The sequence below is a fragment of the Psittacula echo genome (genome assembly GCF_963264785.1).
Source record: "Psittacula echo genome assembly, chromosome: 21".
NCBI classification, from domain to species: domain Eukaryota; kingdom Metazoa; phylum Chordata; class Aves; order Psittaciformes; family Psittacidae; genus Psittacula; species Psittacula echo.
Window position 1 is genome coordinate 6,370,920 of NC_137757.1, and position 23,110 is coordinate 6,394,029.

Sequence of the window (23,110 nt, forward strand, 5' to 3'; positions counted from 1 at the left end):
GGGGACTTAGGGCTGAGCGCTCTGGGGCTGCGCCCAGGGCCAGATCCCGGGGTGATCCCATTCCAGGGATCCGGAGCAGGCTCCAGGACTGGATCCCGGCGCTCTCCTGCCCAGCTCCGGCCGCCTGTCCCCGCGTTCCCTGTGCCAGCCACAGCCCCGGATCCCCTCCCAGCCCGTGGCCAGGGGCACCCCATGGCCCTAGGGCCAGCTCTGCCCCGGAGGGGCTCTGGGGGAGCCCCGCGGCGGGGCTCTGCCCCTCCAGCCCCAGAGCAGGGCTGCGCAGCTCCCCGCGGGCCCCACTGCAAGGGGCAGGGGCTGGAGGCGCGGCTGCCCCATGGGGGGGGCACCAGGACCCCATGGGGAGGGCACCAGGACCCCCTGGGGATGCTGCCGCTGTACCCTGGGCTGTCGGCGGCAGGGGCTGCCCGGCCCCGCCGGGAGCGGCCCCGCGGCTCGGGGCCGGCGCTGCTGATGTGTCCATCTTCTGCCCTGCTTTCCTCGTTCCTTCCTCCGAGGAGCGCTTCTGGGAGCTGAGCTCGGCCCGGCCCGGGCTGGGGCTGCTTCAGCTCCTGCCCTGCCCTGCCCCGCGCCTTGGGGACCGCAGCAGCCCGCAGCGCACTGTGATGTGCGCGCTGTGCGCCAGCTCCTGTGTGCCCCACGGCACGCGGGGTGCGCTGGGACCCCCAGAGCTCAGCCCCGCGGCCCAGCCCTGTGTCCTGTGCCCATGGGCAGGGGATGCGGAGCCTGGCCCCGGGCCGCTGGTCCGCTTGTCCTGGAGGAGCTACATCCGTCCTGGCCCCGCAGGAAGGACGAGGGCAGCGAAGCGGGATGGCTCCAGTTTGGCACCTCTGGGGTGCAGCCTTGGATGGAGCAGCCTGGACCCGGCACCCTCCCCTGGGTGATGCTCAGCGGGGTCCTCTGGGGCATGCTCACACCCTGGCATGGTCCTGAGCGGGACAAGGAACTCGGGAGGTCCCCAGCAGCGCCCGCTCAGCCCCTGTGTCCGCAGATGCTGAGCAAGCGCCGTTCCCTGAGACCCTGAGAGCCCGGGCACAGGATGGAGAGCCGCCGGCGGGACATGGAGCTGCTGAGCAACAGCATGGCCGCGTACGCACACATCCGAGGTGAGCCCGGTCCCAGCAGGGACACGTCCTGGGGGGCGCTGGGGCCATCATGGACCAGTCCCTCATCCCTCTGCCCTCCTCACAGCCAACCCCGAGAGCTTCGGGCTCTATTTTGTGCTGGGCGTCTGCTTCGGGCTGGTGCTGACCCTGTGCCTGCTGGTGCTGCGCCTGTCCTGCGGGCCCTCCCCGCGCCGCCCCAGGCACATCAGTGATGACGACGAGGATGAGGACGAGGATGAAGACGAGGAGGAGGAGGAGGAGGACACCGTTGACCGCGCAGCGTCCGAGTCGCTGCTGCCGGTGACCGAGATCCCGCTGGAGCCCCACGGCCCCGGGGACGGGGCTGCGGCCATCAACGTGTTCACGTCCGCGGAGGAGCTGGAGCAGGCGCAGCGGCTGGAGGAGCGGGAGCGCATCATCCGCGAGATCTGGCGCAACGGGCAGCCCGACATCCTGGGCACCGGCACCCTGGGCCGCGTCCACTACTACTGACCCCGGGAGCTGCCGTGGACCAGGAGGGTGAGGAGGGGCTGCTCCCTGCCCCTGCGCTGGAGGCCTCCCCCCTCGATGCACTTTGAGCCATTGGTACGACTGCGGGCACCGGGACCCGCAGGGACAGCGACAGGGACAAGGACAGGGCAGACCTCGCAGGCCATCCCCATGGGTCACATCCGGCTGTTCCCATGTAAGCTGTGGGGGTCCTGCCCCACAAACATGGTGCTGTTCTACCCCCTATCCCCGGGGCTCAGCGTGGTGCTGGGGGGGTTGTGCCGGGGGGGGGTTCAGCCGCCGCCTTCCCAAGCTGAAGCCTTTCCCGTGACCCCACTAAAATTATCCGGATCCTTTCCGGCACCGCCCTGGGCCTGACCCTGCCGGATGTTTCCCCGCGGGGCTCCCCAGGGCTGTGGGGCTGCTCCCCATGGGGCTGGGTCTCATCCTGCCCCTGCTCCCGGCGCTGTCCCAGCCCCGCGGGGGCCCCGCTGCCCCCTCCCCAGCCCCCTATAAAAATAGCTCCTTCCCAGGCCGGTCCCGCCAGCGCCAGCAGGATCCAGATGTTTTCCAGATGTTCTCCCAGCCCCACGCCGGTGGCTGGAGGCCAGGATGTGATGGGGCTGGGATGGGAAATGGTGCGGGAGACGGAGAAAGAGGAGGAGGAGGAGGAGTCACTGCCCAGCCCCGTGCTGTGATGGGACCCCTGAGCCATGGTGGGATCTTTGTGCTGTGATGGGTATCCTGTGCCTGGCAGCCCCAGCCCAGCTCTGCCCCCCCATAGGGACCCGGCAGCCCATAGCAGAGCCCCTCTATGGGTACCCAGCACTCTGTATCCAAAGTAGTTTATTCCGAACACTGTCCCCATGCCGTTGCCGGGCCTCGGGCCACGCTGTGCCGCAGGAAGCGGTGCTGGGCTGCGGGGTGAGCATCCTGCCCCCAGCCAGCGCCGAGCCGGGCACAGCACCAGCACCGCCGTGCTCAGCAGGGCAGCGCCTTCCTCACCCGCTCGATCTCTGCCTGCGGGGAGATGCTGTGAGCAAGGGGGGGCAATGGGGACCCTGCACGGGCAGACCCGTGCTGGACTCACCTGCAGCGCCTGGCGCTTGGCCCGCTCCTGCCCCAGCTCCAGCCTCAGGTCCTCCAGGTCCCTCCTGCAGGGCACCAGGGGCGGCTCAGAAGGGCCAGACCCGGTGATGCTGAACCATGGGGGACCCCCCCACACCGGACCCCTCCCAGCCCCACTCACAGGTGCTGCACCCGCATCAGGTCCACCAGGATGTGCAGGGACCGCACCTCTGCCTTCAGGTCCCCCAGGGCCAGCGCCTCCTTCGGGCACGGGGCCATCGGCACCTCCGAGCTCCACGGTGGGGCCGGCGCCTGCCCCGCGCCGCTGCGCGGTGTCCCCGGGGGGTGCTCCCCACCGCAGGGCCCCCCCGGGGTGAGGCTGGGCGGCCGCTGGCCCGGCACCCGCGGGCGGGTGGCTGTGGGGTGGCTGAGCCGGGCCGTGGTGACCGACACCGCATTGAAGCCGTCAGCGTCTGACAAAGAGATGGCAAAGAGGTGCCAAAGAGGTGCCAAAGAGGTGCCAAAGAGGTGCCAAAGAGGTGGCAAAGAGTTCACCGCATGGTGTTGGCACAAGGCATGGCCCTGCATGGCTGCAGCTCCTACCTGGATCACCGGCTCTGCCCCGCTCTGTGTCTGAGGCGCTGGGCTGGGGACCACCGGGCCTGGGGACAGCAGAGGCGGTGAAGTGGCACAGAATGGACCAAGCAGGGATGTTCTGCATCAGCACTGCCCGGATGCCCCAGCGTGAGTCTTACTTGCTTGTCACTGTGGGGGCTGGTTTGGCCTTGGCAGGGACGGGGGGAGCAGGAGCCATCCTTTTGCTATGGGGCTGCTTGGCCGGCTCCATCCTCAGTGGTGCTGGGAGCTCTGGGGTAGAGAAGCAGGAGCAGGGCTGGGGCTGGGGCTGACACCGCACGGCACAGGCGGTGAGAGCAGGGCAGGAAGAGCTTCCTGCAGGGGAACCGCAGCCATGGCCCGGCAGCGGGACCTGCGCAGAGCAATGGGGCTCCTGTCCCGGGCATGGCCCATCCCCAACCCCATCCCCATCCCCATGCCTCTCTCCTGCCCTGGCCAAGGACTCACCTGGGTGCTCCCCCTCCTCGTCCTTTGCTCTCTTCCAGGCTGCAGGGAGAAAAGGGGCTCAGGTGCTGCAGGAAGGACCCTTGTTACAGCCCCTCTCGGGAACACCCCACAGACACGGGCTCCATCCCTGACTCACCGCTTCCCTGCTGGGGAAGGAGGCACCCACAGGCAGGACCGGCGGGACACAAGGTCCCGTGGTCTCCTGGGCTCACGGTTCCCTCCACGGCCGTAATGATGCTCAGTGGTACCCAACCAGCCCCATGGCGGCTCTGCGCCACCATCACCTCGGTACCATGTGCCCAGGGACAGCCGCTCCTCCTTCCAGCCCCACACCAGCCCCACTGTGGTTGTGTTTCCTCTGTGTGTGGCAGAGCAGGCGGCTGCAAACCTCCCCCAGAGCATCAGCAGCACAGCACGGGCAGGATGCTGTCACTATGGCGCAGCAGCATCCTTCTGCCACCAAGCCTTGAGGTCCCACCAGGATGGAAGCCTCTGGCAGAGAGCATGGGGCATCCAAACACAGGTATGAGCCCATGAACCATCCTGTCCCTGTGATGGGCCGCGCTGTCCCCAGTGCCACCAGCGCCCTGATGCTGTCTGGTCCCTGCCGCCACCAGCAGGGCCCTCACCGTGGCGGCCTCGCAGGCACCAAAACTGCCAGCGGGTTTTGTCCTCCCAAAGAGACGGCTGCAGCCGTGAGGGAGGAGGACAGGGATGGGGGCACCCGGCCCCAAGGGTGCAAGGAGCTGCTCTGCAGGCCCCAGGGCTCCATCGCTCTCAAAGTGTGAGGTTGGTGGCACCCAGAGCTGCCCTTGCGGCACAGCCCAGGACCGTGTGGCCCCACACGGCTGCTGGCCCTGGGATGGTCACCGAGCGCAGGACCCCCAGAACCGCACGGCTCCATCCTACCTGCTGGTGCGGGGCTGCCCCCGAGGCCGAGCACCGTGGTGCTGTGCCCGGCTCCCCCGGCTCCCCCGGCTCCGCACCGCGCACGTGACGCTGGAGGAAACTGCGCTGGGAAGGAAGTCGAAGCCGAGAGCATCTCGGTGCCGGTCCACGCCGCATCCTCGCTCCCCACGGGGCTCCTCCTGCCCCCCGGCACGGCCGGCTCCTGGGCTGCCCCAAGCCACCTCACACCGGGCCGTGGGGGTGCCCGCTGGGGCATGGAGGCTGCCGGGGCTGGGTGCCCACCTTGGCCGGACTGAATGGGCTCCTCATCCCAGGACGGCATCAGTGGCTTCAGCTGATGGAGAGGGGCTGGGTGAGGATGGAGCCATGGCACAGCCCCACAGGCACCGGACTTTGGCACCGTGGAGCCCACCAGGGCGCAGGGTCCATCCACTCGAGCCTTTCTGCAGCCCCCACTCACTGCGGGCAGGGGCAGGAGCTCCACGAGGCTGCTGGGGAAGAGCCCTCTGCGGTGCCGGCCCTGCCCGTGCCAGCAGCCCTCGACCCCTGTGTGCTGCAGGGCAGGCGTCAGCACCAGGCACCCGCCTCGGGGTGCCCCTGTCCCTGCGTGCCCTCACCCCGCTCAGGACCCAGCTGATGTCCCCCTGGATGCAACCTCAAACAGGGCCCGGCAGAGCCGCGGCTCCGGGTCTGTGCAGGAAGGGCAGGACCGAGCTCATGGGGTCTCCCCAGGCCCCCCCCAGCCCATGGCACTGGAGCCTCACCCGGCCCTGGCTGCAGGATGGGTGCTGAGCTCTGCGCTGTGGGGCAGCACCCAGAGGCAGCTCACGGTGCCCAGCGCTCGGCATCGCTCACACAGCGCATCCCTACCTGAGCTGCACACGGGCAGCGCCGGGACCAGGCGGCACGGGCAGGGCTGCGGGAGCGGAGCAGCCGGGCAGGACTCAGAGCACCCTCAGGTCTCGTCCGGAGCAGGAAGTGAAACCCAAACCACAGAGGGGCCGAAACCACAACCCCCGAGCACCAGGGCAGCCGTGCCGCTGAGTCCCTGTGCTGAGCGCAGAAGGGTCGGTACCAGCGCCAGGACTGCTGGTCCTGGTCCATGCCTAGTCCAGGCTCCCAGCACCAGTGTTCCCTTGGGTCAGGTGTATTTGATACCGAGGGGTCCAGCACCAGGGGTGCAGGGTTCCGCTGAGGAGCAGACGCTGCTCATCCCTGGGTTTGGCCGTTCCGGCTGGGAAGTCGGGGGGACACCACCAGGCACCCAGCACCAGGCTCCTTCTCTCCAGCTGGCTGCAGGGCTCGAATTCACACGAAGGGGAACATGAACCACGAAGGGAAGCACGAGCCGTTAACCCACATCGCTGTCTCAACTGCTCTTGGCCAACACCACTGACCACCGCCGGGCAGGAACTCTTCTCTACCAGCCAGGCAGCCCCCTGCATTCACCATGCACGCTCAGCAAGGCCCATAGCCCTCAGGCAGCAAGGATCAATCTTCCTTTGAGGGAGCAGCAATGGAAAAGCATCTGCTGCCCGGTGCCAGCAAAGGCAATGGCTGACTTACCCTAAACAGGGTTTAGTGCTGGTATAAAGCCATGCACCTACAGCCATGCTCTTCAGTTTCACAGCATGGATGGAGCTGTCGTTCCTGTTCAGGGGTGATACAATCCCTGCAGGCAGAAGAGCTCACGCATGGGACCTGTGGCTGTCACCTCCCCTTCCCCCATGCAACCACTGCAACCACAGGCTAAAAGCTCTATTAAGTGTTTAAAAGCCAGTAGTAAGCTGGTTTTAGCCACTAATTTAAGAGCACAAGAGGCCAAGGGTAGAACACATACCCCTGTGTGCCCAGGGACAGGGCTGATGTGCCATCCCTGGAGGTATTTACACATGCAGATGTGGCACTTACCGACATGGTTCAGTGGTGGACAGGACAAGGGTAACGGCTGGATTCAACGGATCTCAAAAGTCTCTTTGAACCTAAGTAACTCTTGTGCTGGAGGGCAGTTTTTCTACCTGTATTCCCTGCCTGGAGAGCCACATAAAGCAGGAACCTCCTTGGGCCCTGCTCCAGGCGTCACCACTTGCACACACTGCTTTCTGACAGCAGGGGAACCCCACAGGCCCCAGGCTGAGCTTCCTCTTCCAGGCTGCTCCCTGGCCCATTTTCTCTTGCAGGATGCTTCTAGCTCACAGCTTCCCTTCCCAGCAGCAATTTGGTAGCCACAGTGGGGCTGTCCAAGGGCACTTGGTTCTTGTGGCCTCATCCCTGAACACAGAAGACACCAGGAGGCCCGGACTCAGAACACAGAACAAAGAGTTACACCTACTACTTCTTTTATTGTATTTTATTTGCATAAACAAACGGGAGGGCTTTGCTAAACAGGAACTGTTCAAGTCAAAACAAACCAAACTCTAGTTGGTGTGTGCGGGGAAAACAGCACAGCAATCCATGGGGAGGGAAGGCAGGGAGGGAGAGCGGTGCCTACAGCACGTGCACACGCAGCGTGGGTGCATGGACATGCCTCTCCTGCTACGAGGGACTCACTCGGCCCGAGAGCTGCTCGCAAACTCCTTCAGGGTACAGCAAAGTAGAAGATAGAAAGAACACCACGGTCACAGCCATCCTCAGCCAGCACAGGAGGGACTGCTGGTTTTGTCTTTTTTTTCCATTTTATATAAAAAGATTAATAAAAAATATTGAAAAAATTCTCATCTCCTTTTATATTTTTTAACCCAGTAGAATTCCAAAGTTTCTTAGAAAACTATGGTACCTTGGAAAGAGCACTCGAGTTCACAACCAGCTGCAAAGAGGATACACAAAATGCCTACAAGCGGTTTGGGGCTCCAGCACACACCAGGCCTAACAGTGTACACACACAGTGGTGAGAAGTAGGGTGTCATGTTTTTTTCTCTTTAAACCATGCTAATTTTGTTAACTTTCAACATAAAAGGAAAACATTTTCTTTTTTTTTTTAAAGGCCCTAAAACTCAACAGTTACATAAAAAAAAAGGTTTAAAAAAGAAAAGAAGTCATCGGAGTTTGGTCCCAAGGAGTTAACATTTAGATGTTTATTCACATGCTTCATTGTTTTCTTATCGATAAGAACCAAAAAGAGTTTCCAAAATTATCATTTAATTGATGTTACTACAGAAAGGCCTAAAGTAAAGTATGGATTTAAAAAACTGAATACACAAGATGGGGGAAAAACCTTGCAGGGGTGAATTAACCCCAACCAGAGCCATTGCAATTTATAAAAGAGAACCAAAAATGTCAAGACTACCGGGGCAAGATGGGCACAAACCAAACTCCACTTTGCCTTCAAAGCCTGTCACCAAAAAAATAACCGACCATTCAATAAGGTCACAGATGAGAGAAAAATCTCTGATCTCACCCAGTACTTGACCTTACTCAGTCCAGAAGGGAAGTCTTTGGGAAGATAAACTCCATGAGTGGATCAGAGCATAAATGACTGGTCAGTTCTAGTCCACGCTTAGGGAGGCTGAACTCTGGAAATGCAGTTAACATCGGGATTGTTTCCGAGCTCCTCTCCAGGGCTCTGCTCAGCACGTCAGGATCAGCCTGACAATCCAGCACTGAACCCCTTCCCTGCTGCCAGGGCTCTCGGAAACACGTGGGCCCTGCGGCTACTCAGTCGTCGCCTGCAAGTTGTCCTTTTCCTCTCTGTTTTCTGTTCCACTTTCATCATCTTCGATTTCTCCTTCTTCTCCACTGAATTTGTCATGAGCCCACTTGGGGCTGGTGCTTGACTTCCGGAACATGAAGCGGCCTCTTCCCCGGGGAAAGGCACCTCGACCACGGCCGCGGTTCACCCACTTGTCCGCACCTTCGCCCTCCCGGTCATCGTGCTGCACAGGAGGAAGCCAACGAGACCAGTTGAAACAAGACATTGACTACTTGCTGTGTGAGAGTGGGAAAATTCTGGCTGGTGACACAGAACCCTGCAGTATGGACCAGACTCTCATCTAAAGAGAAACACTGGCTTGTCTGGGAAAGAAACACAGCCGATGAAGGAGGAATGCATGATCACTACCCAGGCTCTGTGCACGGCAGCCTGTCCTTGCTGGCAGGAAACTCTCTAGAGTATTTAGTTTAGTACATAGTTCTGCCTTCAAAAAGACTGGAGAAAAATGAAGTAAAAATCATGAAGGTTTTCTTGTTTGAAGTACAAGACTGAAATACTACATTATTTAATGAGAAGATTGGGGACCTCAAGAACCCCAAATCAGGAAGAGACAAAATGAGTTTGTGTCTGTTTGAAACTACCCCTCTTTCAAAGAACACGGTCACACAGAACTCCCCCAGACTAATGCCCCTTAGCAAGGCACATTGCTTTCACCAGAAAGAAAAAGGAACAGTACTAACTCATCCAGGAAGCTGGACACTGGATGGGGATAGAATCACCAAGAAAGAGAGGCCCCCTGCAACACAGACTAACATTTAAGCTGCATTTCCCACAACCCTGTGAAACACATGCTCTCTAACTGGCGGCCTTTGGGATTTCACTTAATGGCAAACCACTCTACAATGAACAGAAAGAAGCTCTCTTTAGTCAAAAGCCAGAAGCTTCTTATGAAGTGTCTCATGAAGCCTTAACCTCGTGGACTAGACAGTTTCAGGACAGCTGGCACTTCCACCTCTCAAACATTTAAGACCAGATACACCTCAAGCACGCGTACGTGTTTCACTTCTTAAGACAACTACATACCAAGTAGTACTTCTTGCTCTTCGGTGTGTACTCTGGATCCCATTCCTCATCTCTGCTTCTCTTCTGGAAGTCATTGTTACCACCACTGTTGCTGTTATTGTTGCCTGAAAAGTTGCCTCTGCCCCATCCTCTCCCTCTTGCTCTGAATTGCTGCAACAGCAAAACACAAAAGTAAAATGGTTGCAGTGGCAATGCCCTCCCACCCCCAGAGAGCTTCCAGGGCTACCAGAAGATACCTCATCACTTCTCTACCATCCAAGAGCACCTTTAACCCATCATTAAAGTAAGAGGTCAGTATATTTTAGGGTTTTCTACATCATCTGATCACACAGTGCATCACAGTTGCTATAAAGCTGATTAAGATCATGTAGAGGCATTTCCAGAGCGCTCAGCAATTCCTAATCCACAAAAGCTTCCAGGCTTCATTTTGCTCCATACATCTTGAGTTCAACTGCCCAGACTATATTCTCAGCACCCTGGTTTGTGCTCCAGACCCAGAGCAATCATATTTGGCTCAGCATCCACAACCAGACAATGTCTTTGGGGTTTCTCCTTCATGGTATGCTTTGACTGTGAAAGAGCAAAGCACAAAAGCGACTTTTTGATCACTTTGGGAATTGATACCAGGGTGTGGGGGAGTGGACAACACTTACAAAGGTCCCTCTAGCTCTTCCTCGTTCATTGGGACCAGGAAATTCTTTTGTCCCAAGTCGGGACTTGTCAAAGCCTGTGGTGCTTTCCTCTCTCTCCTCAGTCTCCTCAGGATATTCCTCCGCTTTGACTGAATGAGAGGACCACGAAGACGATGAACTGGATCTGGATCTCTCACGTACCCTTCGGTGCTTCCTGTTTCAGTGATAGGAAATGGAGGTGAGTGGGACACCAACAAGGTTAATAACTCAGCTGTGTCTTGCTTGCAACAGGACTGTTTCTTTATCACTCCCTATCAGTGCAATGCTCTCCTTTTCCTACTCTAAAAAGGAAAAGCTACAGTAAGAGCTCAGGATCAGCTAAACCACACAGCTCTAACAGGGCCCAAGTTTTCTCCAGAAAGAACTTGTTGCTTGGAAGGTGTTTAGGTGACCTACTATGAGATAAGCATGCATCTTCAGTTTTAGTCAAACAAAACAATTAAGTGAATAGATAAGAATTAAATCAACATTAAAGCACAGTCATTTAAATGTGGCTGTTCTCTACAACAGGAACAAGAAAGAAGTGACTCACCCATTCCAACACATGGAGCCTTCTCATTTACCTTTAACAATTATTTAGTGTTTCAGATAGCTATAATGCTATCAAGAAGACACGCAGAGGGATAATTCATGCCACTGGAGCAGTTATCTCAATAGGTGCACAAATGTATGTACACGATGTCATCTCCAACCTTAACAGCAGAAACATGGAAGGCAGAAGGAAATGGCTTAGGTTTCCTACATACTTTTTCTTTGAGCCTTTGTGACTTTTCTCCGTTTTCTCAGTTGATCTTTCCCTTGAGTGACTTGAATCCCTCGAGTCCACGGATTCTCTGGATTTATCACGTTTAAGATCTCTTTCCTTATGTTTTTTACGGCGCTCAATATCAAGGCGCAGGTCAACAGGGTCATCCTTATACTTCCCTTCAGCCTACAAATGCAGGGAAGAGGGGAGAGTTTAATACAAAGGTTTACAGTGCCCTAGTTCAGCACCAATACTTTGCTATTGACTGCACAGACTTCTGGAGAATGGGAGTTTATCTGAGTACTAATCAATATTCCATTTTAAAATGTAAAATAATGCACTATTGGATTCTCATTTGTCAGATTGCAATTTTCCTACTGCTGTCTAAGAATTTCAACTTTTATTCTCCTCTTTAAACAGCACTAGAACAAATAGTCTGATAATAGGGGAGGGAGAAACACAAAGCTGACACTTATTGTACACCACAGCCAGTGAAAGATGACAACTTGGAAATTCAACTGACTATGTATCAGCACGTGAAAAGTGTCTTAAAAGCCTGTGGGTGTTACTGAACAGCAGCATGCTCCCTGTCCTGCTGACAGACATCGCCTAGCAGGGTGGAAGGGATTTTAATCACCATATCTGGAGGCAATCCTTAAGAAGAAGCTGTTTGCTGCTTGGAGATACCAAAAATCGTGATTACTAATCAAAGCGTAAGAGATGGAGGCCACTGAAATGCAGCAGCCAGGTTCATGTGGGAGAATGCCAACATCCCATTGGGATGTAGCCTTTAATACACCTATCAAGATTTAGTCTGTGACAAATGTCACCTCCTTCCCCCTTGACTGGAAGGCAATGTGTGAAAGATGCCAAGTCGTCACTGCAGATGGAGGTACGCATTCCTCCACGCAATCCTAGCAAGTTTGCTAATGCGAGCTGACCCTGGTGTTTCACAAAGCAAAAACCAATCAGGTGTACGAAAAACACTCCACAAACAGCTTTGTTTTTTCTTTACAGTGTCAATTTAAAAAAGATCTGGTAACATTTGCTTTGAGTTCTGCTGAAATTACAACTTAAATAATAGATTAAGGTAGTTTTCTTTGCAAAATAAGTTGTGTTACCTGCATATACTTAAGACCAGTGGCACCTGGATGAGACTCTGCTGACTGCACACACAAGAGCAGCAAACTGACAGTGGCTGTGGTTCTGACAAACATTTAACAGTAGCAGTGTGTCTGCAGGAAGCCTGTACAGACGTTGCTATCACCAACATAGAGCCTCCAGGGTTTGCTACCTCATTTACACAATGCTAATCTTGGGAACTGTATGACTTTATATGCAACATACATCATATTAATTGTCTTGAATTAAATACAAAAGGATTAGTAATTCTCTAGCTATGAAATTTTTTTACTTACATGAGTTTCTAAACACTTTTTTGTTTAAATAAATATGTCAAATAACGCAGGAGTGAGAGCAGGCGTTTTGTTTTGGTATTTTGCTCTTCTACTTTCCCCAGGCAAAGAGCTTTTATTTCTACTCTGAGAATAAAACTGCTCCCAACACGATGGATGACAGATAAGTGACAAAATCAGCAGCAGCTCCCTTATGTGGTACAGCAAACACCTATTTGGGTTTGTGAGGGCACGTCTGTTTCACGGAAGGCTGGCGAGCTGTTTGGAAACCACGTTTATAATACACTCTGCCAAGCTGATGCTCAGAGTTCAGGCCCATCAAATCCATCTCACCATCGTCCATGTCAAGCCACAAGTGTGTTTGGAAAAAAATATGAAACAAATATGAAACAAGTAAGGTTTCAGCAGGACTGGTTAAAATCTCTTCAACGTAAATATGTATGAAGGTGAATAAACAAAGGTTAAAATCCCGAACATTTTATGTGAAGCCATTTTTATGATTGTTTACAGCGAGTGCAATGGCTTAACATTCATCTATTCAGAAAAGCTAATATACTCAAATCCAAATGGTCTGGCTCTACTCAAACAAGTGCTGAATGTTAAAGTAACAGCAATCAACAGCAACGGTACAGTAAGTTGTTAGAACAAAAGTCATCATCTGCTTAATAGTGTATTTGCTTTAGATAAGTATTTAGTTTTACTTTCCTCTTTTTGACATGCATGTCTGTTTGAAAACATGGTTGGAAATATTGCATGTATACAATTGATTTAATCATACTTACAAGCAGAAAAATATCACAAAAAGTTTCTTCTCTCATCATGGGCACTTGTTCCAAAAATCCTCTCTTTTTTTCTCTCAAGCTCACCTCAATTGACTTTGGGGTCATTTACCATAGTCTAACCACTTCACAAAGGTTGTTGATACATTTTTATTAAAAATTAACCCTTTGTAGTTCATTTTTAGAATTATGCCCATCCTTAAAAGAAAAACACAAACTTAAGTAGAGAGTAATTTAAACAAAAACATCACTGTTAAGTTCATGCCCAATGCACTCATTTTGTTGAATTAAACTAGTCAGAGTAACAGTTCACCTTGAAGCCAGGATCTCGGGAGCTTTTCGATTCCTCTTGAGAGAATCCATGTTTTCTAAAAGTACTGGGAGATATATCTATCCTCCTAAAATGTAAAGGAAGTACACAGATATAATCTCGATCACAGGAAGAATCTGAAGCTTTCAGAGCAAACGGCATTTAAACCAGACCAATGCTTCCAGAGGTACATGAAACTGCCCATATTTTTCCCCTTTTCTTTTCCCCCAGAAGCTAGTCATATACTTGAATTATTCTGGAATTATTCCAGAGTTTAAGAGAACAAAATCTGAAATGCCCCCAAAATGTTAAGACAACACTAACCTGTGGATTTCAGGGCTCTTTTTGTTTTTAGCTGCATCTTGTTCCATTCCTTTCTTTAGATATTTGGTAAAGCGTTCATTCAGTGTCATTCCTGAAGACCCAAAGTGATGCTCTGTTGGGGGTTTGAATGAACAATGCCAAAATATTAGTCCCATTTCGGTAAAAAGACAAAGCACATCAGTCCTACAGCTTGGTCAAATTCGAGGCAGGAAACATGAAGCACTGGTGAGGAGCTCTAACTCATGTTGCTGGCAAATCTCGGTTTTGAAATGAACAATTTCCTCGAGTCACAAATTTACTAGAATACACAAATTTTAAGCCATAGCCTCTCTGAACATTGCTCAGGTAAAACTAAGAATGCCTCTTCTGCCTCTCCAGAAGAAAACTGTACGATCAGGCTGCTATCCTCATCTATGGCATTATCTCCTGGAAAACAACTCTTTGAGCATTAGAGTGCATAAAACTCATTTATTTGAACAAAGGAGGAGCAAATGTTCAGCTGAGGTCACATGGACTTCTCACCTACCTCTTACGTGATGGACTATAGTCACTATATGCTGAGCAAACAGTTCAGAAAGACTTCGCTGAGACTGAGCAGACTGAATATGATGGAAAATCGAACGGAATTCCTGCTCTTTTTTGTTGCTGTGCACAAGGTCACGACACAGCTTGCGTTCCTGAGCCAATATGCCACTTGGACTAGAAAAAGAACAGACAACATGAAATACAAGAACAGGGTAAAAGGGAAGCAGTGTAAGAGGATTAATGTTTCCCAAGTTGCAAGCTGACTGCATTATTTTATGTTGTCTTATGAAGGTACCTCAGACCTTAAATAGCACGTGCAGGACTTATTTAAACATCTCTAAAATACCCTGGTCCGGGTTACTGGGATAATTCAGGTCACTTGTTATTCTGTATGAAGTGCAGGTATGAACCCCTGACATCCTGGGAAACACTTCGTAAATTCTAGGTTTACCTCTAACATCCCATCTAACATTCCTGTCTTAAGATTTCTTGAAGCAATGCTGAAGTGTCTCTTTCAGTACAACTACATTGAGAATACCAGTAGTTAAACACACTCCAGAGAATCAAATATCAGTTAAGCAGCACTGTAACTTTACTGTACCACTAAGCTTCTAGCAGCAAGAAGACACCAACTCTTACCTAACTCTTTCCTGAATCTGATCCAGAAGCATTTACATTCTGAAACAATCTTACATCTAGTTGTAGAAGACATAAGGAAAAGTTCTTTAACCCCCATGTTATGCTTTCATCATCTGCAAACTGGTAACCTCTGTAACCTCCCACCACAAAATAAAAGGGTCACATAAGTAGTATAATGTCAGAAAAAAATTCATCTCTATCTCTAAAGCATGCAAATTGTGACGCAGTATTATTCAGCCTTCCTCACACTTGGCAAGTCTAGGAGGATCTCAGGAAGAGAAACAGGAAAACAGCACTATTTGGACTTGTACTTACCGTGCAAGGTCCTCATCAAAGGAATCCATTCGAATATTGACCTGGGCCTCACGGGTAATAGAAAAGGAAGATTTGCTAGGAGTGAGCCCTTCTACTTTGGTGCCTGGTTTCTCCTTCACCTCAGAAGTCTTCCTTGGTGGGGGGGAAGAACTTTTCTCCTGGCTTGATTTGTACGTGGTCACTCTGAAATTCTTCTCAGGAACAAAGCCCCTGTGACCTGGTTCAGCTCTCTTGGATGCTGGTCTCTCCTCTTTCTTTGATCTTTCTGAATAGCTTTCCTCCTCCATTTCATCAGATTTCCTTTGCTTCTCTTTTCCAGGTGGTAAGAACACCACACCTTCCCATTTTCCTGATCTCTCCTCCTCTTGATTTTTACTTGAAGTTGCTACAACTTTAGACATGAATTTGGGCTCTTCCTCAAATTCGGAATCTTTTCGGCCCTTTGCCTTGTCTTTCTTTTCCTGATCATCTGTTTCCTCTTTGCCATAATGGCCTTCCTTGTGGAACTCCGGGGCCTTTGGCTTGTCAAAGTCATCCCGGAACTTGTAGCGCTTGGGAGACTGGCTGCCGCGATATCCCTTCTCTGAGTCGGCTTTGGATGTATAGGAGTCGGATTTTGCCTTTCCATCTGCTGATCCCACCTCAGAGAAATTCCCTTTTTCTTTATTCTTTTCTTTTTCAACATTTGTTACTTTCTGTTCTTTGTCCTTCCCATTCTCAGGCTTCTGCTCTTCCAGATACCTGTTCATAAAACAGACATTTAAGTAGAACTCTTATTAAAAAAAAATCAAAGAGGTTCACTCTTCAATTGAAAGCAGTCAAATTTTAGAGCACACCAAGCTACGCATGGACACAAAGGTGTGTCTAGGCCCTAAAAGAGTTAAAAGATAACGCAGATTTACTCAGCCTGGATTTAGACTTCTAGTTCTCAATAAATTCAGCAAATGTAGAAGAAAATGGATATGCAGAACTGGTGAGATGACGCTTAAGAACAAATTAACAAACAGCTTACCCACAGAGTCATTTGAAGGAAAATAGTAACATCTTACCCAATCGGTTTATTTACTTACAAACCTGGTTCAGGAGAACAACACATCAAAACTTTCAAACTGGGCTGTTCTGCTTTAAACAACACACTGGAAATAAAAGCCTCAAAAGCTACTTCAAATATTGGATGCAAGTTTCATAGGTAAGCTAAATATTTCCTGACAGACTGTAAATACAAATAAAAGCAAAAAGGTTAACAGAGGAGAATATTTATTCTGCTTGGAGAAGACAACAACACTTGTAGTGAGAACAACAGGTTAAAGCATCAGAACTGTGTTTTAAAGCATTCATGAGGAAACAGCAGTAAAGCCCTCAGACATTAGTTCAGCGCTTTGAAAAGCCTGAACAAGAGTTATAGCTTTTTTCCCCCCTTTCTTTTACAGTTTCAGACATCTCTGATACAGAATCAGTTCAAAATAACTTTAAAAATAGTAAAAGCTTTAAAAGCACTTATGAATGTTACCACATCTTTTAAAACAAAGTGTCACACATGAATCTGCAGTGGACTAACCAGGCAAACCAACAAGGTAAGCTTCTCTACGGAAGGATGTCTTAAATTTAGCAATGAGCTTGGTGCTTTAACTCACAACCACAGGCACAAACACTGCAACTACACCTGCCTTAGGTTGCTTAGCACCAGGACATGCAGTAAGATTTCATTACATTTTTCTAATTTATAGTATCTAATGCAATTCAAGAATGCAATACTATAAAATGCCTTTAAGTGGAAAGTAACACAGAAATGCAAGCTTCCAGTGGGCACTGTTAAATTGCCAGAAAATCTCATCCAGCACATCTTCACTTCAAGTGTTCACAAGCTATGAACACTTTAGCAGCTATCCAGGACACAAAACTAACTCCAGCTTTCTACGTCTGTATTTCCTTCTATAATTCAGACAATACCAGGGCCAAAGAGCTGGCAGCCTGCTAGGATGGCACCCTGCACACCCTGGGGCTCATTCCAGCTGGGGCCTGCACAGGGAGAACCCTTGCAGTGCTCCTGGAGAGTGTCTAAGCAGAACCACCACAGCACAACACACACATCACTTGCCTTTTTGAGAAGGCTCCTCCTCCAGGAGCTGTGGCTTCCTCCTTCTGAGATGTACTGTAAATGGAACTGACTGGTGTTGGACTTTTACACACAGGACTCTTCCTTGTTGGGCTCAAACCTGTCGAGCCATGGTCAAAGGGACTCTGATGAGAGCCTGCCTGAAAGGAGGTGCTGCTGCTGCTTTGTAAAGCAGAGCTCATCTGGGATGGGTTGGATAGTGGAGGGCTCGACTTTTGCAATGGACTTGGCCGAGGAGAACGCCGCCTCACCACAACTGACTGGAGAGGGCTTTTTAGTGCAGGACTGCGCTCCCTTGGGCTAAGCTCAGACACAGAAGCTCTTGATGCTGAACTTGTACCATAGGTGGTCATCTCCTGCCATGGTTTTGATCCCTCAGATGCCTTGACTTCTTGAGCCACTGCTCCTGAAAACGGCTGCTCCTTAGACTCATCTCCTTGATTATCTCCTGCAGGCTGAGATGCCCGGTTATCCTTGGAAGATGACTTTTTCTCCTTTCCAGATTTACGCTTAGAAGACTCCACCCGGCTGTGATTTGAGGAAGACCGGGAAGAGGAAGACCTTCTCGACCGATCAGAAGATGACTTATCAGAATTCCTAGAACGACTTCTAGACCTGGGCGAAGGAGACCTTCTCTTGGGGGAACGAGAGCGTGACCTCCCTCTACGAGGGCTATACGCTTGGCGGTAGTTTTGCCAGTTTGACCTGTAATTCCCATATCCTCCTCGATTATACTGGCCCCAGGGATAAAACCCTCGATTTCGGCCTCGAAAATAATATGGTCTCCTGTAGCCTCTATTATGACCTCGGAAATCCCGGCTCTGATAGACTCTTGGATGGTTCCTTTCCCTGTTATGAGATGGAGAATACGATCTTGAACGGGACCTAGAACTGAGAAAAAGAAAACATTACACAAATACTTTAAAGTTTATTCTGTCACAACTTTTTATTTGAAGCTTTATAGAAAAGTAACTGAAAATGGCAGTTCTCAAGTTTTAAAACTGATTTCTTGGTTTGGTCTCATCCAGTTGAGGTATTACACTTTGCCCTCGATAAACTGCCATGGAAGTAACTCATATCTGTGATACCACCAAACAAATATTCAGGATCATTGCAGAGACTCTGATAACTACTGCTTAGTTTTTCTAGGATGAACATGGCTGTCATCCAGCTTCAGGAAAAAAGTGACATGTCACAAACTTCCAGCCCTTTACAGCTCAAAGTCAAGGTTATACCTCATCATAGATCTCTCCTTTCTTTGTGGATGTCATGCTACTGAAACATGATCCAAGATCATCTTCTTGTGTCCCAAGTTCTCATGTGCTTTTGAAATTCTGATAATCAGGATGAAATCCCACTTCTTTGCCCAGAGAGTCACTACATCTCAACATGAGAGAAGCAGCACTGCAGCAAACAGCACACTGCTCTATAGTCTTAAGGTTCAAAAGGTGCAGCCCTTGCCCCAGTTCAGAAGCTGGAACTCCAAACAAGCGGGACAGCAGAAGAATGCACTCATTTCCAGGCTGAGGCCGCAAGATGGCACTGCTCAGTGTCCCTCTCCTCGCCCCTGCCTCAAACGAGAACACTCATAGAACAAAACTGAACCCCAAACCTGTAAGAATACAGAGTCAACTGGCAAAACATCAAAGGCTCATCGTTCCAGTAGTCTCTCCCATGCAAGTTTTGGAGCTGCAGCTGTGGGACTGTTTCAAAGCCCCACTGCAGCTCAGGATTAAATGCCAGCCTTACAGTATTTCACAGCTGTTGGAAAAACAAACCTGCTGAAAGCCTGCGATTTCAGCAAACTTGCATTGGTAAAACAGAAGAAGTGTCCAAACTAGTACAGTTAAATGGAGAAAGAGATTTTTCCAAATGGAATTTGAGTAACTAATATTCACTGAAACCATTCCCACTTTCCATTTTCACTTCTTGGTCTCATTGGCCATACTCCAGCACACTTGTGCTGGCTCTTTCACAGACTGACAATACACAACTCACTGCTGCCCCCTCTCCGCTCACACCCCAAGCCCCCATAACATGAGGAAATACAATGCTGCTGTTACAATTCCTACCAGATGAGCATACATGCATGCAGAGCTGGACTTTAGTTCTGTGTTTATTTCTTTCACCTATCAAATACACATTAGAGTTTAGCAGGAAACTGTCTGTTCATACCGTAGTTACTGCTAGCAAATAGCTTAACGATAATTTTAACATACGCTTCATCCTCTGCTTGAAACAACCAAACGAGCTAAACAACCTCTCTGAGACACTTCCTCGCTTGAGCAACAATAAGAAGGAAAAGCATAGAGGCAGATGGGAAAACACAATTGGAATGAGCCCCAGTCAAAAGCACTAACACCACACATACTCCTATTTGCAGATAACTGCTGAATTTGTGATCAATTACCAGCAAGGGACCCACTGAACACAGCTTCCCAAATCTGCCCTATCATTTCAGAGAGGCTGCAGCAGGGAGATTTCACTCTGTCAGCCCCAGCCAACACACAGAGCTCCAGTTGTGAAGCACCCACAATCTTACAACAGGTAAAATAAAGCCAGAAAGAAAACAAGAACTATAAGGCAGTCTCCAACATGGCAATATGACTTTGAACAAACAGCAAACCTACCAAAAGAAGAGTCAAACATTTTGTGGTGTATGCTGAAGTACATAATAATGGACTTTCATGTCAAAATACCACAAGACCTACCTCAGAAGATATCCTAACACCATACAAGGTGACTTGCCTGTACGGATCCCTTCCATTTTGGTTCTTATTTACAAAGCACAAGTGGACTCAGCAGCAGCACAGAGAAAACAATCGCACTTGCAGAGGGTGCCTTTGTTTTCAACTGTCAAAGTTCCTTCACGGCTAGGCAGATATTCCCAAATGACTATGTCTCTTCCAGCATTCCAGCTTCCTTCTGCAAGAACTTGGTTTGACTCAAGTCTCCGCCTCTAATTTAGTTTTACCATGTCCTTCTCCCTCCAACTTTACATTTATTACAGCCTCTGCATTTTAAACCTCTCTTTAACTGTTAACAGTTGCATATGTTTGCAGTCTAATGATATGTGTTATTAATTAAAGATTAGCAAGAGAGCAGCTGAACACCATTATACCCAGTCCAACTGGAACGCCTTTGCCAGCTATGTAATGCTTAGCCAAAAGAAAAGGAAAACACAGATATCCTGATATCCAGGGAAGACATGAGCCTGATCAGAAGCAATTCCACGAGGCAAGAACAACTATTACAAACATTAATGAGTTCTCCAAATTAACTGTAGTGAAATTTATCTACTTTATCCATTCAGAACAATCACTGCTGTCACGTAATAGCAGTATATTAAATGGACATCTAAACTCATTTCAATCAAGTTTTAGAAAGAGGAGGAAAACACGCAATAGCTGTGAAGTCTGGGATCAATTACATTAACAGCTTAAGAAAAACCAGCCAAAGACATTTAACACCACAAAGGAGCACGTTCTGCTACGGACCTTCCCAACTCTTCTTGCCTACTTTGACTATGAAACATGCACTTAAACTCTCTCACAGAACTAAAGCAAACGTCTGATCAAAAGCAAAATCTCAAAATGACCTCAAGCCAGGATAAAAAGCTAGCATTTTCTGCAGTGTCCTGTTTTGGCAATTGCAAACATCATCATTAGCCATGAATACTTTTAACACAGGCAACTGGATCTCAGAGATTGTCTCTACTTCGCATTAGGGAAAGCCCAACAGGCTATCCTGTTACATATAGGGGTTCAGAACCGCAGAAGAACATGGGAAGAAACCCACATGCGTTTTGACACAGGCTTCTATTAATACCTTCGAAAAGAAACAAAGTACAGAAGTCTTCTCTAAGGGACCAATCTAAAAAGGCCTTTAACAACACCCCACCTAACAAAATGAACTCTATTAACCAAACCACCTTCCGATTAAACTATACATTAGAGTATCTGTTTGTATTTACACCAGGGAAAAAGTTATTGCTCACCAAAAACATGCTACAGAGACCAGATTAAGAGCTCAAAAGAAGTATCTTGACAATTCGTTCTCCTAGCTCATTGAAAACACTTCGAAACAGTACAGGTTGGCAGGGAACAGGATGCTATCTGTCCTAGAATCTAATTAAAGTCTTTCCCTGGAAAAGAATTAAGTGACAAACCATCTGAACAGGACAGAAAGGAAAAGCAGTTACACCCTTTGGCTCCAGAGCTGCAGGCACTTACCTAAGTCTGCGCTTTCTTGACCGTGAGACAGAACGAGAACGGGAGCGGGATTTGGAGAAGGATCGTGACCGGGATCTTGATCCCGACCTCGAACGGGAAGAGCGGGATCCAGATTTTGACTTGTTAGTTTTAGACATCTTTGCAAGCACCCGTCAGCTGTACCTGAACGAAAAAGGGAAAGTATATGAAAAATGAAGCCAGATTTGAGAGGACATTGGCAGCCTGACCAACTCCAGAGTGACATGAAGCTGAGTAAGACTGGAAATGCGAATGTTGGAAGCAGCTGCCTAAATAACAGATGAATGGTGTTGGGCTCAGAATAGGAGGTATACTTCAGGAGGAAATCTGTAAAAAGATAATAGGCTTTCACCTCAGAGTAATTACAAATACGAGTGCTAGAGTTGAAAGCAGCAAGTTAGAGCAAAGCCCAGGAACAGGCAGAGGCTACACTGCTCACTCAAGCAGGAACACCTTTAGACAGACAACCCATTTCATTTCAGTCACATCACTGTCAATAGAGCAAAGCTGGTTTAAAGAACAGTGAGGAAACCCAAAGGCTTACCGTCAAAAAACTAAAAACTCAACCCCAAAGTCTTCTCTAAGTTTTCAGAGGGAATCATGAACACAAATGATAATCCAAGATTCAGGAATATAACCCTGTTTGCACAGGTCTGCCTCGCACTGAACACCCAGGTTAAACCCTGGCCGTACGTGTCCTGTCTGCTTGTGGAGTTTATGGGGTTGCTATGATCAGTTACCAGCGTTTATCATCCAGGGAGGAGTTCTGTTGCAGCCAAAATAATTCAGAGGTCCTTCCAAGTATTCACAGACACTGAAGAGATTATGCTGTAGCATTAAATGACTCTGAATAGCTATAATTATGAATTCAGGCACATGTCCAGGTAAAGAAACCCTTTAAAAGGTGTTTCAGGGAATAGTTTGACTATGTAATTGTTTCAGTTACACCCCACCTGATGTGTTTGCTTGTAAACATCGACTCTGTATCAACAAGCAAGACTTCTAATGGATTTTCATTATCTTACCTCCAGGGAAAGAAAAATATTGAGGACTATTAAGAGGGGGTTGTGTGTGTCACAGGGTTTACATCTGAAGGCTGGTACAAATATTGATGAAATCCAAGCTGCTTTATTCTTTCAGTCAGATTTTCCTGTCAGCACTCAAAAAAATCAAATTCATAACACAGTTCTGCAGCTTCTGACAGGGACCTTCACAAGCCTTCCCCTTCCTGCTACCAGCAACCTCCTTCTGCAACCTCTCTAACCAGCAGTGGCTGTGGAAGCAAACTCAGGATGCTGGAGATGGGCTGGGAGAGCTGTAGTGCCTCTTCCACCCAGCCATTACAGTGCTTCTCAGCTGTAGTTAATAGCTGACCTACTTCAGCACTGGATCCAGCCACAAACAAAATTCCTTACAATTTAAAGGTTGATCATGCTGCAAAATGTGCTCCAGCTTCGGAATCCCCGTTGGTTCCAGTATAATTCTTCAGCTTAAATGGAAAATGCTTTGGGCCCTGACTTGGCAAGGAGGAAGGGGACTCTACTCCTTAGATTAAGTTCCCAGACTCTTTCCTACTTTCATTCCTAGAAATGGGA

General features: G+C 49.6%; 3 protein-coding genes across 8 annotated transcripts in view; 1 reads left to right on the forward strand and 2 right to left on the reverse strand.

The window, feature by feature from the left end:
* The first annotated feature begins 648 nt into the window (after window positions 1–648).
* EVA1B (eva-1 homolog B) lies at window positions 649–2,048 on the forward strand. Its single transcript, XM_080632387.1, has 2 exons — window positions 649–1,124; window positions 1,210–2,048. Exons 1-2 carry the CDS (start codon window positions 1,058–1,060, stop codon window positions 1,614–1,616), a joined length of 474 nt encoding a protein of 157 aa, XP_080488513.1. The 5' UTR covers window positions 649–1,057; the 3' UTR covers window positions 1,617–2,048.
* Window positions 2,049–2,261: 213 nt separating this feature from the next.
* Window positions 2,262–5,048, reverse strand: LOC308228729 (uncharacterized protein). Its single transcript, XM_080632237.1, has 4 exons — window positions 4,674–5,048; window positions 3,765–3,803; window positions 3,437–3,548; window positions 2,262–3,343 (listed from the first exon to the last, which is right to left on the reverse strand). The coding sequence occupies exons 1-4, from the start codon at window positions 4,993–4,995 to the stop codon at window positions 3,148–3,150; spliced, it is 669 nt and encodes a 222-aa protein (XP_080488363.1). The 5' UTR covers window positions 4,996–5,048; the 3' UTR covers window positions 2,262–3,147.
* A 442-nt stretch (window positions 5,049–5,490) lies between these two features.
* Window positions 5,491–23,110, reverse strand: part of THRAP3 (thyroid hormone receptor associated protein 3) — a 31,231-nt gene continuing 13,611 nt past the window's right edge. For 4 of the 6 annotated variants that reach the window (XM_080632598.1, XM_080632599.1, XM_080632600.1 and 1 more), the window contains exons 4-13: window positions 21,498–21,659; window positions 17,248–18,156; window positions 15,150–15,890; window positions 14,197–14,369; window positions 13,671–13,782; window positions 13,350–13,434; window positions 10,844–11,028; window positions 10,059–10,251; window positions 9,406–9,555; window positions 5,491–8,545 (exon numbers count right to left, since the gene is read on the reverse strand). In XM_080632598.1, the coding sequence (XP_080488724.1) occupies window positions 8,324–8,545; window positions 9,406–9,555; window positions 10,059–10,251; window positions 10,844–11,028; window positions 13,350–13,434; window positions 13,671–13,782; window positions 14,197–14,369; window positions 15,150–15,890; window positions 17,248–18,156; window positions 21,498–21,634 (2,907 nt within the window). In that variant the 5' untranslated portion in view covers window positions 21,635–21,659 and the 3' untranslated portion in view covers window positions 5,491–8,323. Of the gene's footprint in view, window positions 8,546–9,405; window positions 9,976–10,058; window positions 10,252–10,843; window positions 11,029–13,349; window positions 13,435–13,670; window positions 13,783–14,196; window positions 14,370–15,149; window positions 15,891–17,247; window positions 18,157–21,497; window positions 21,660–23,110 lie in introns of those variants that run through there. The other 2 variants (XR_013958300.1, XM_080632602.1) reach the window with 2 other exon arrangements.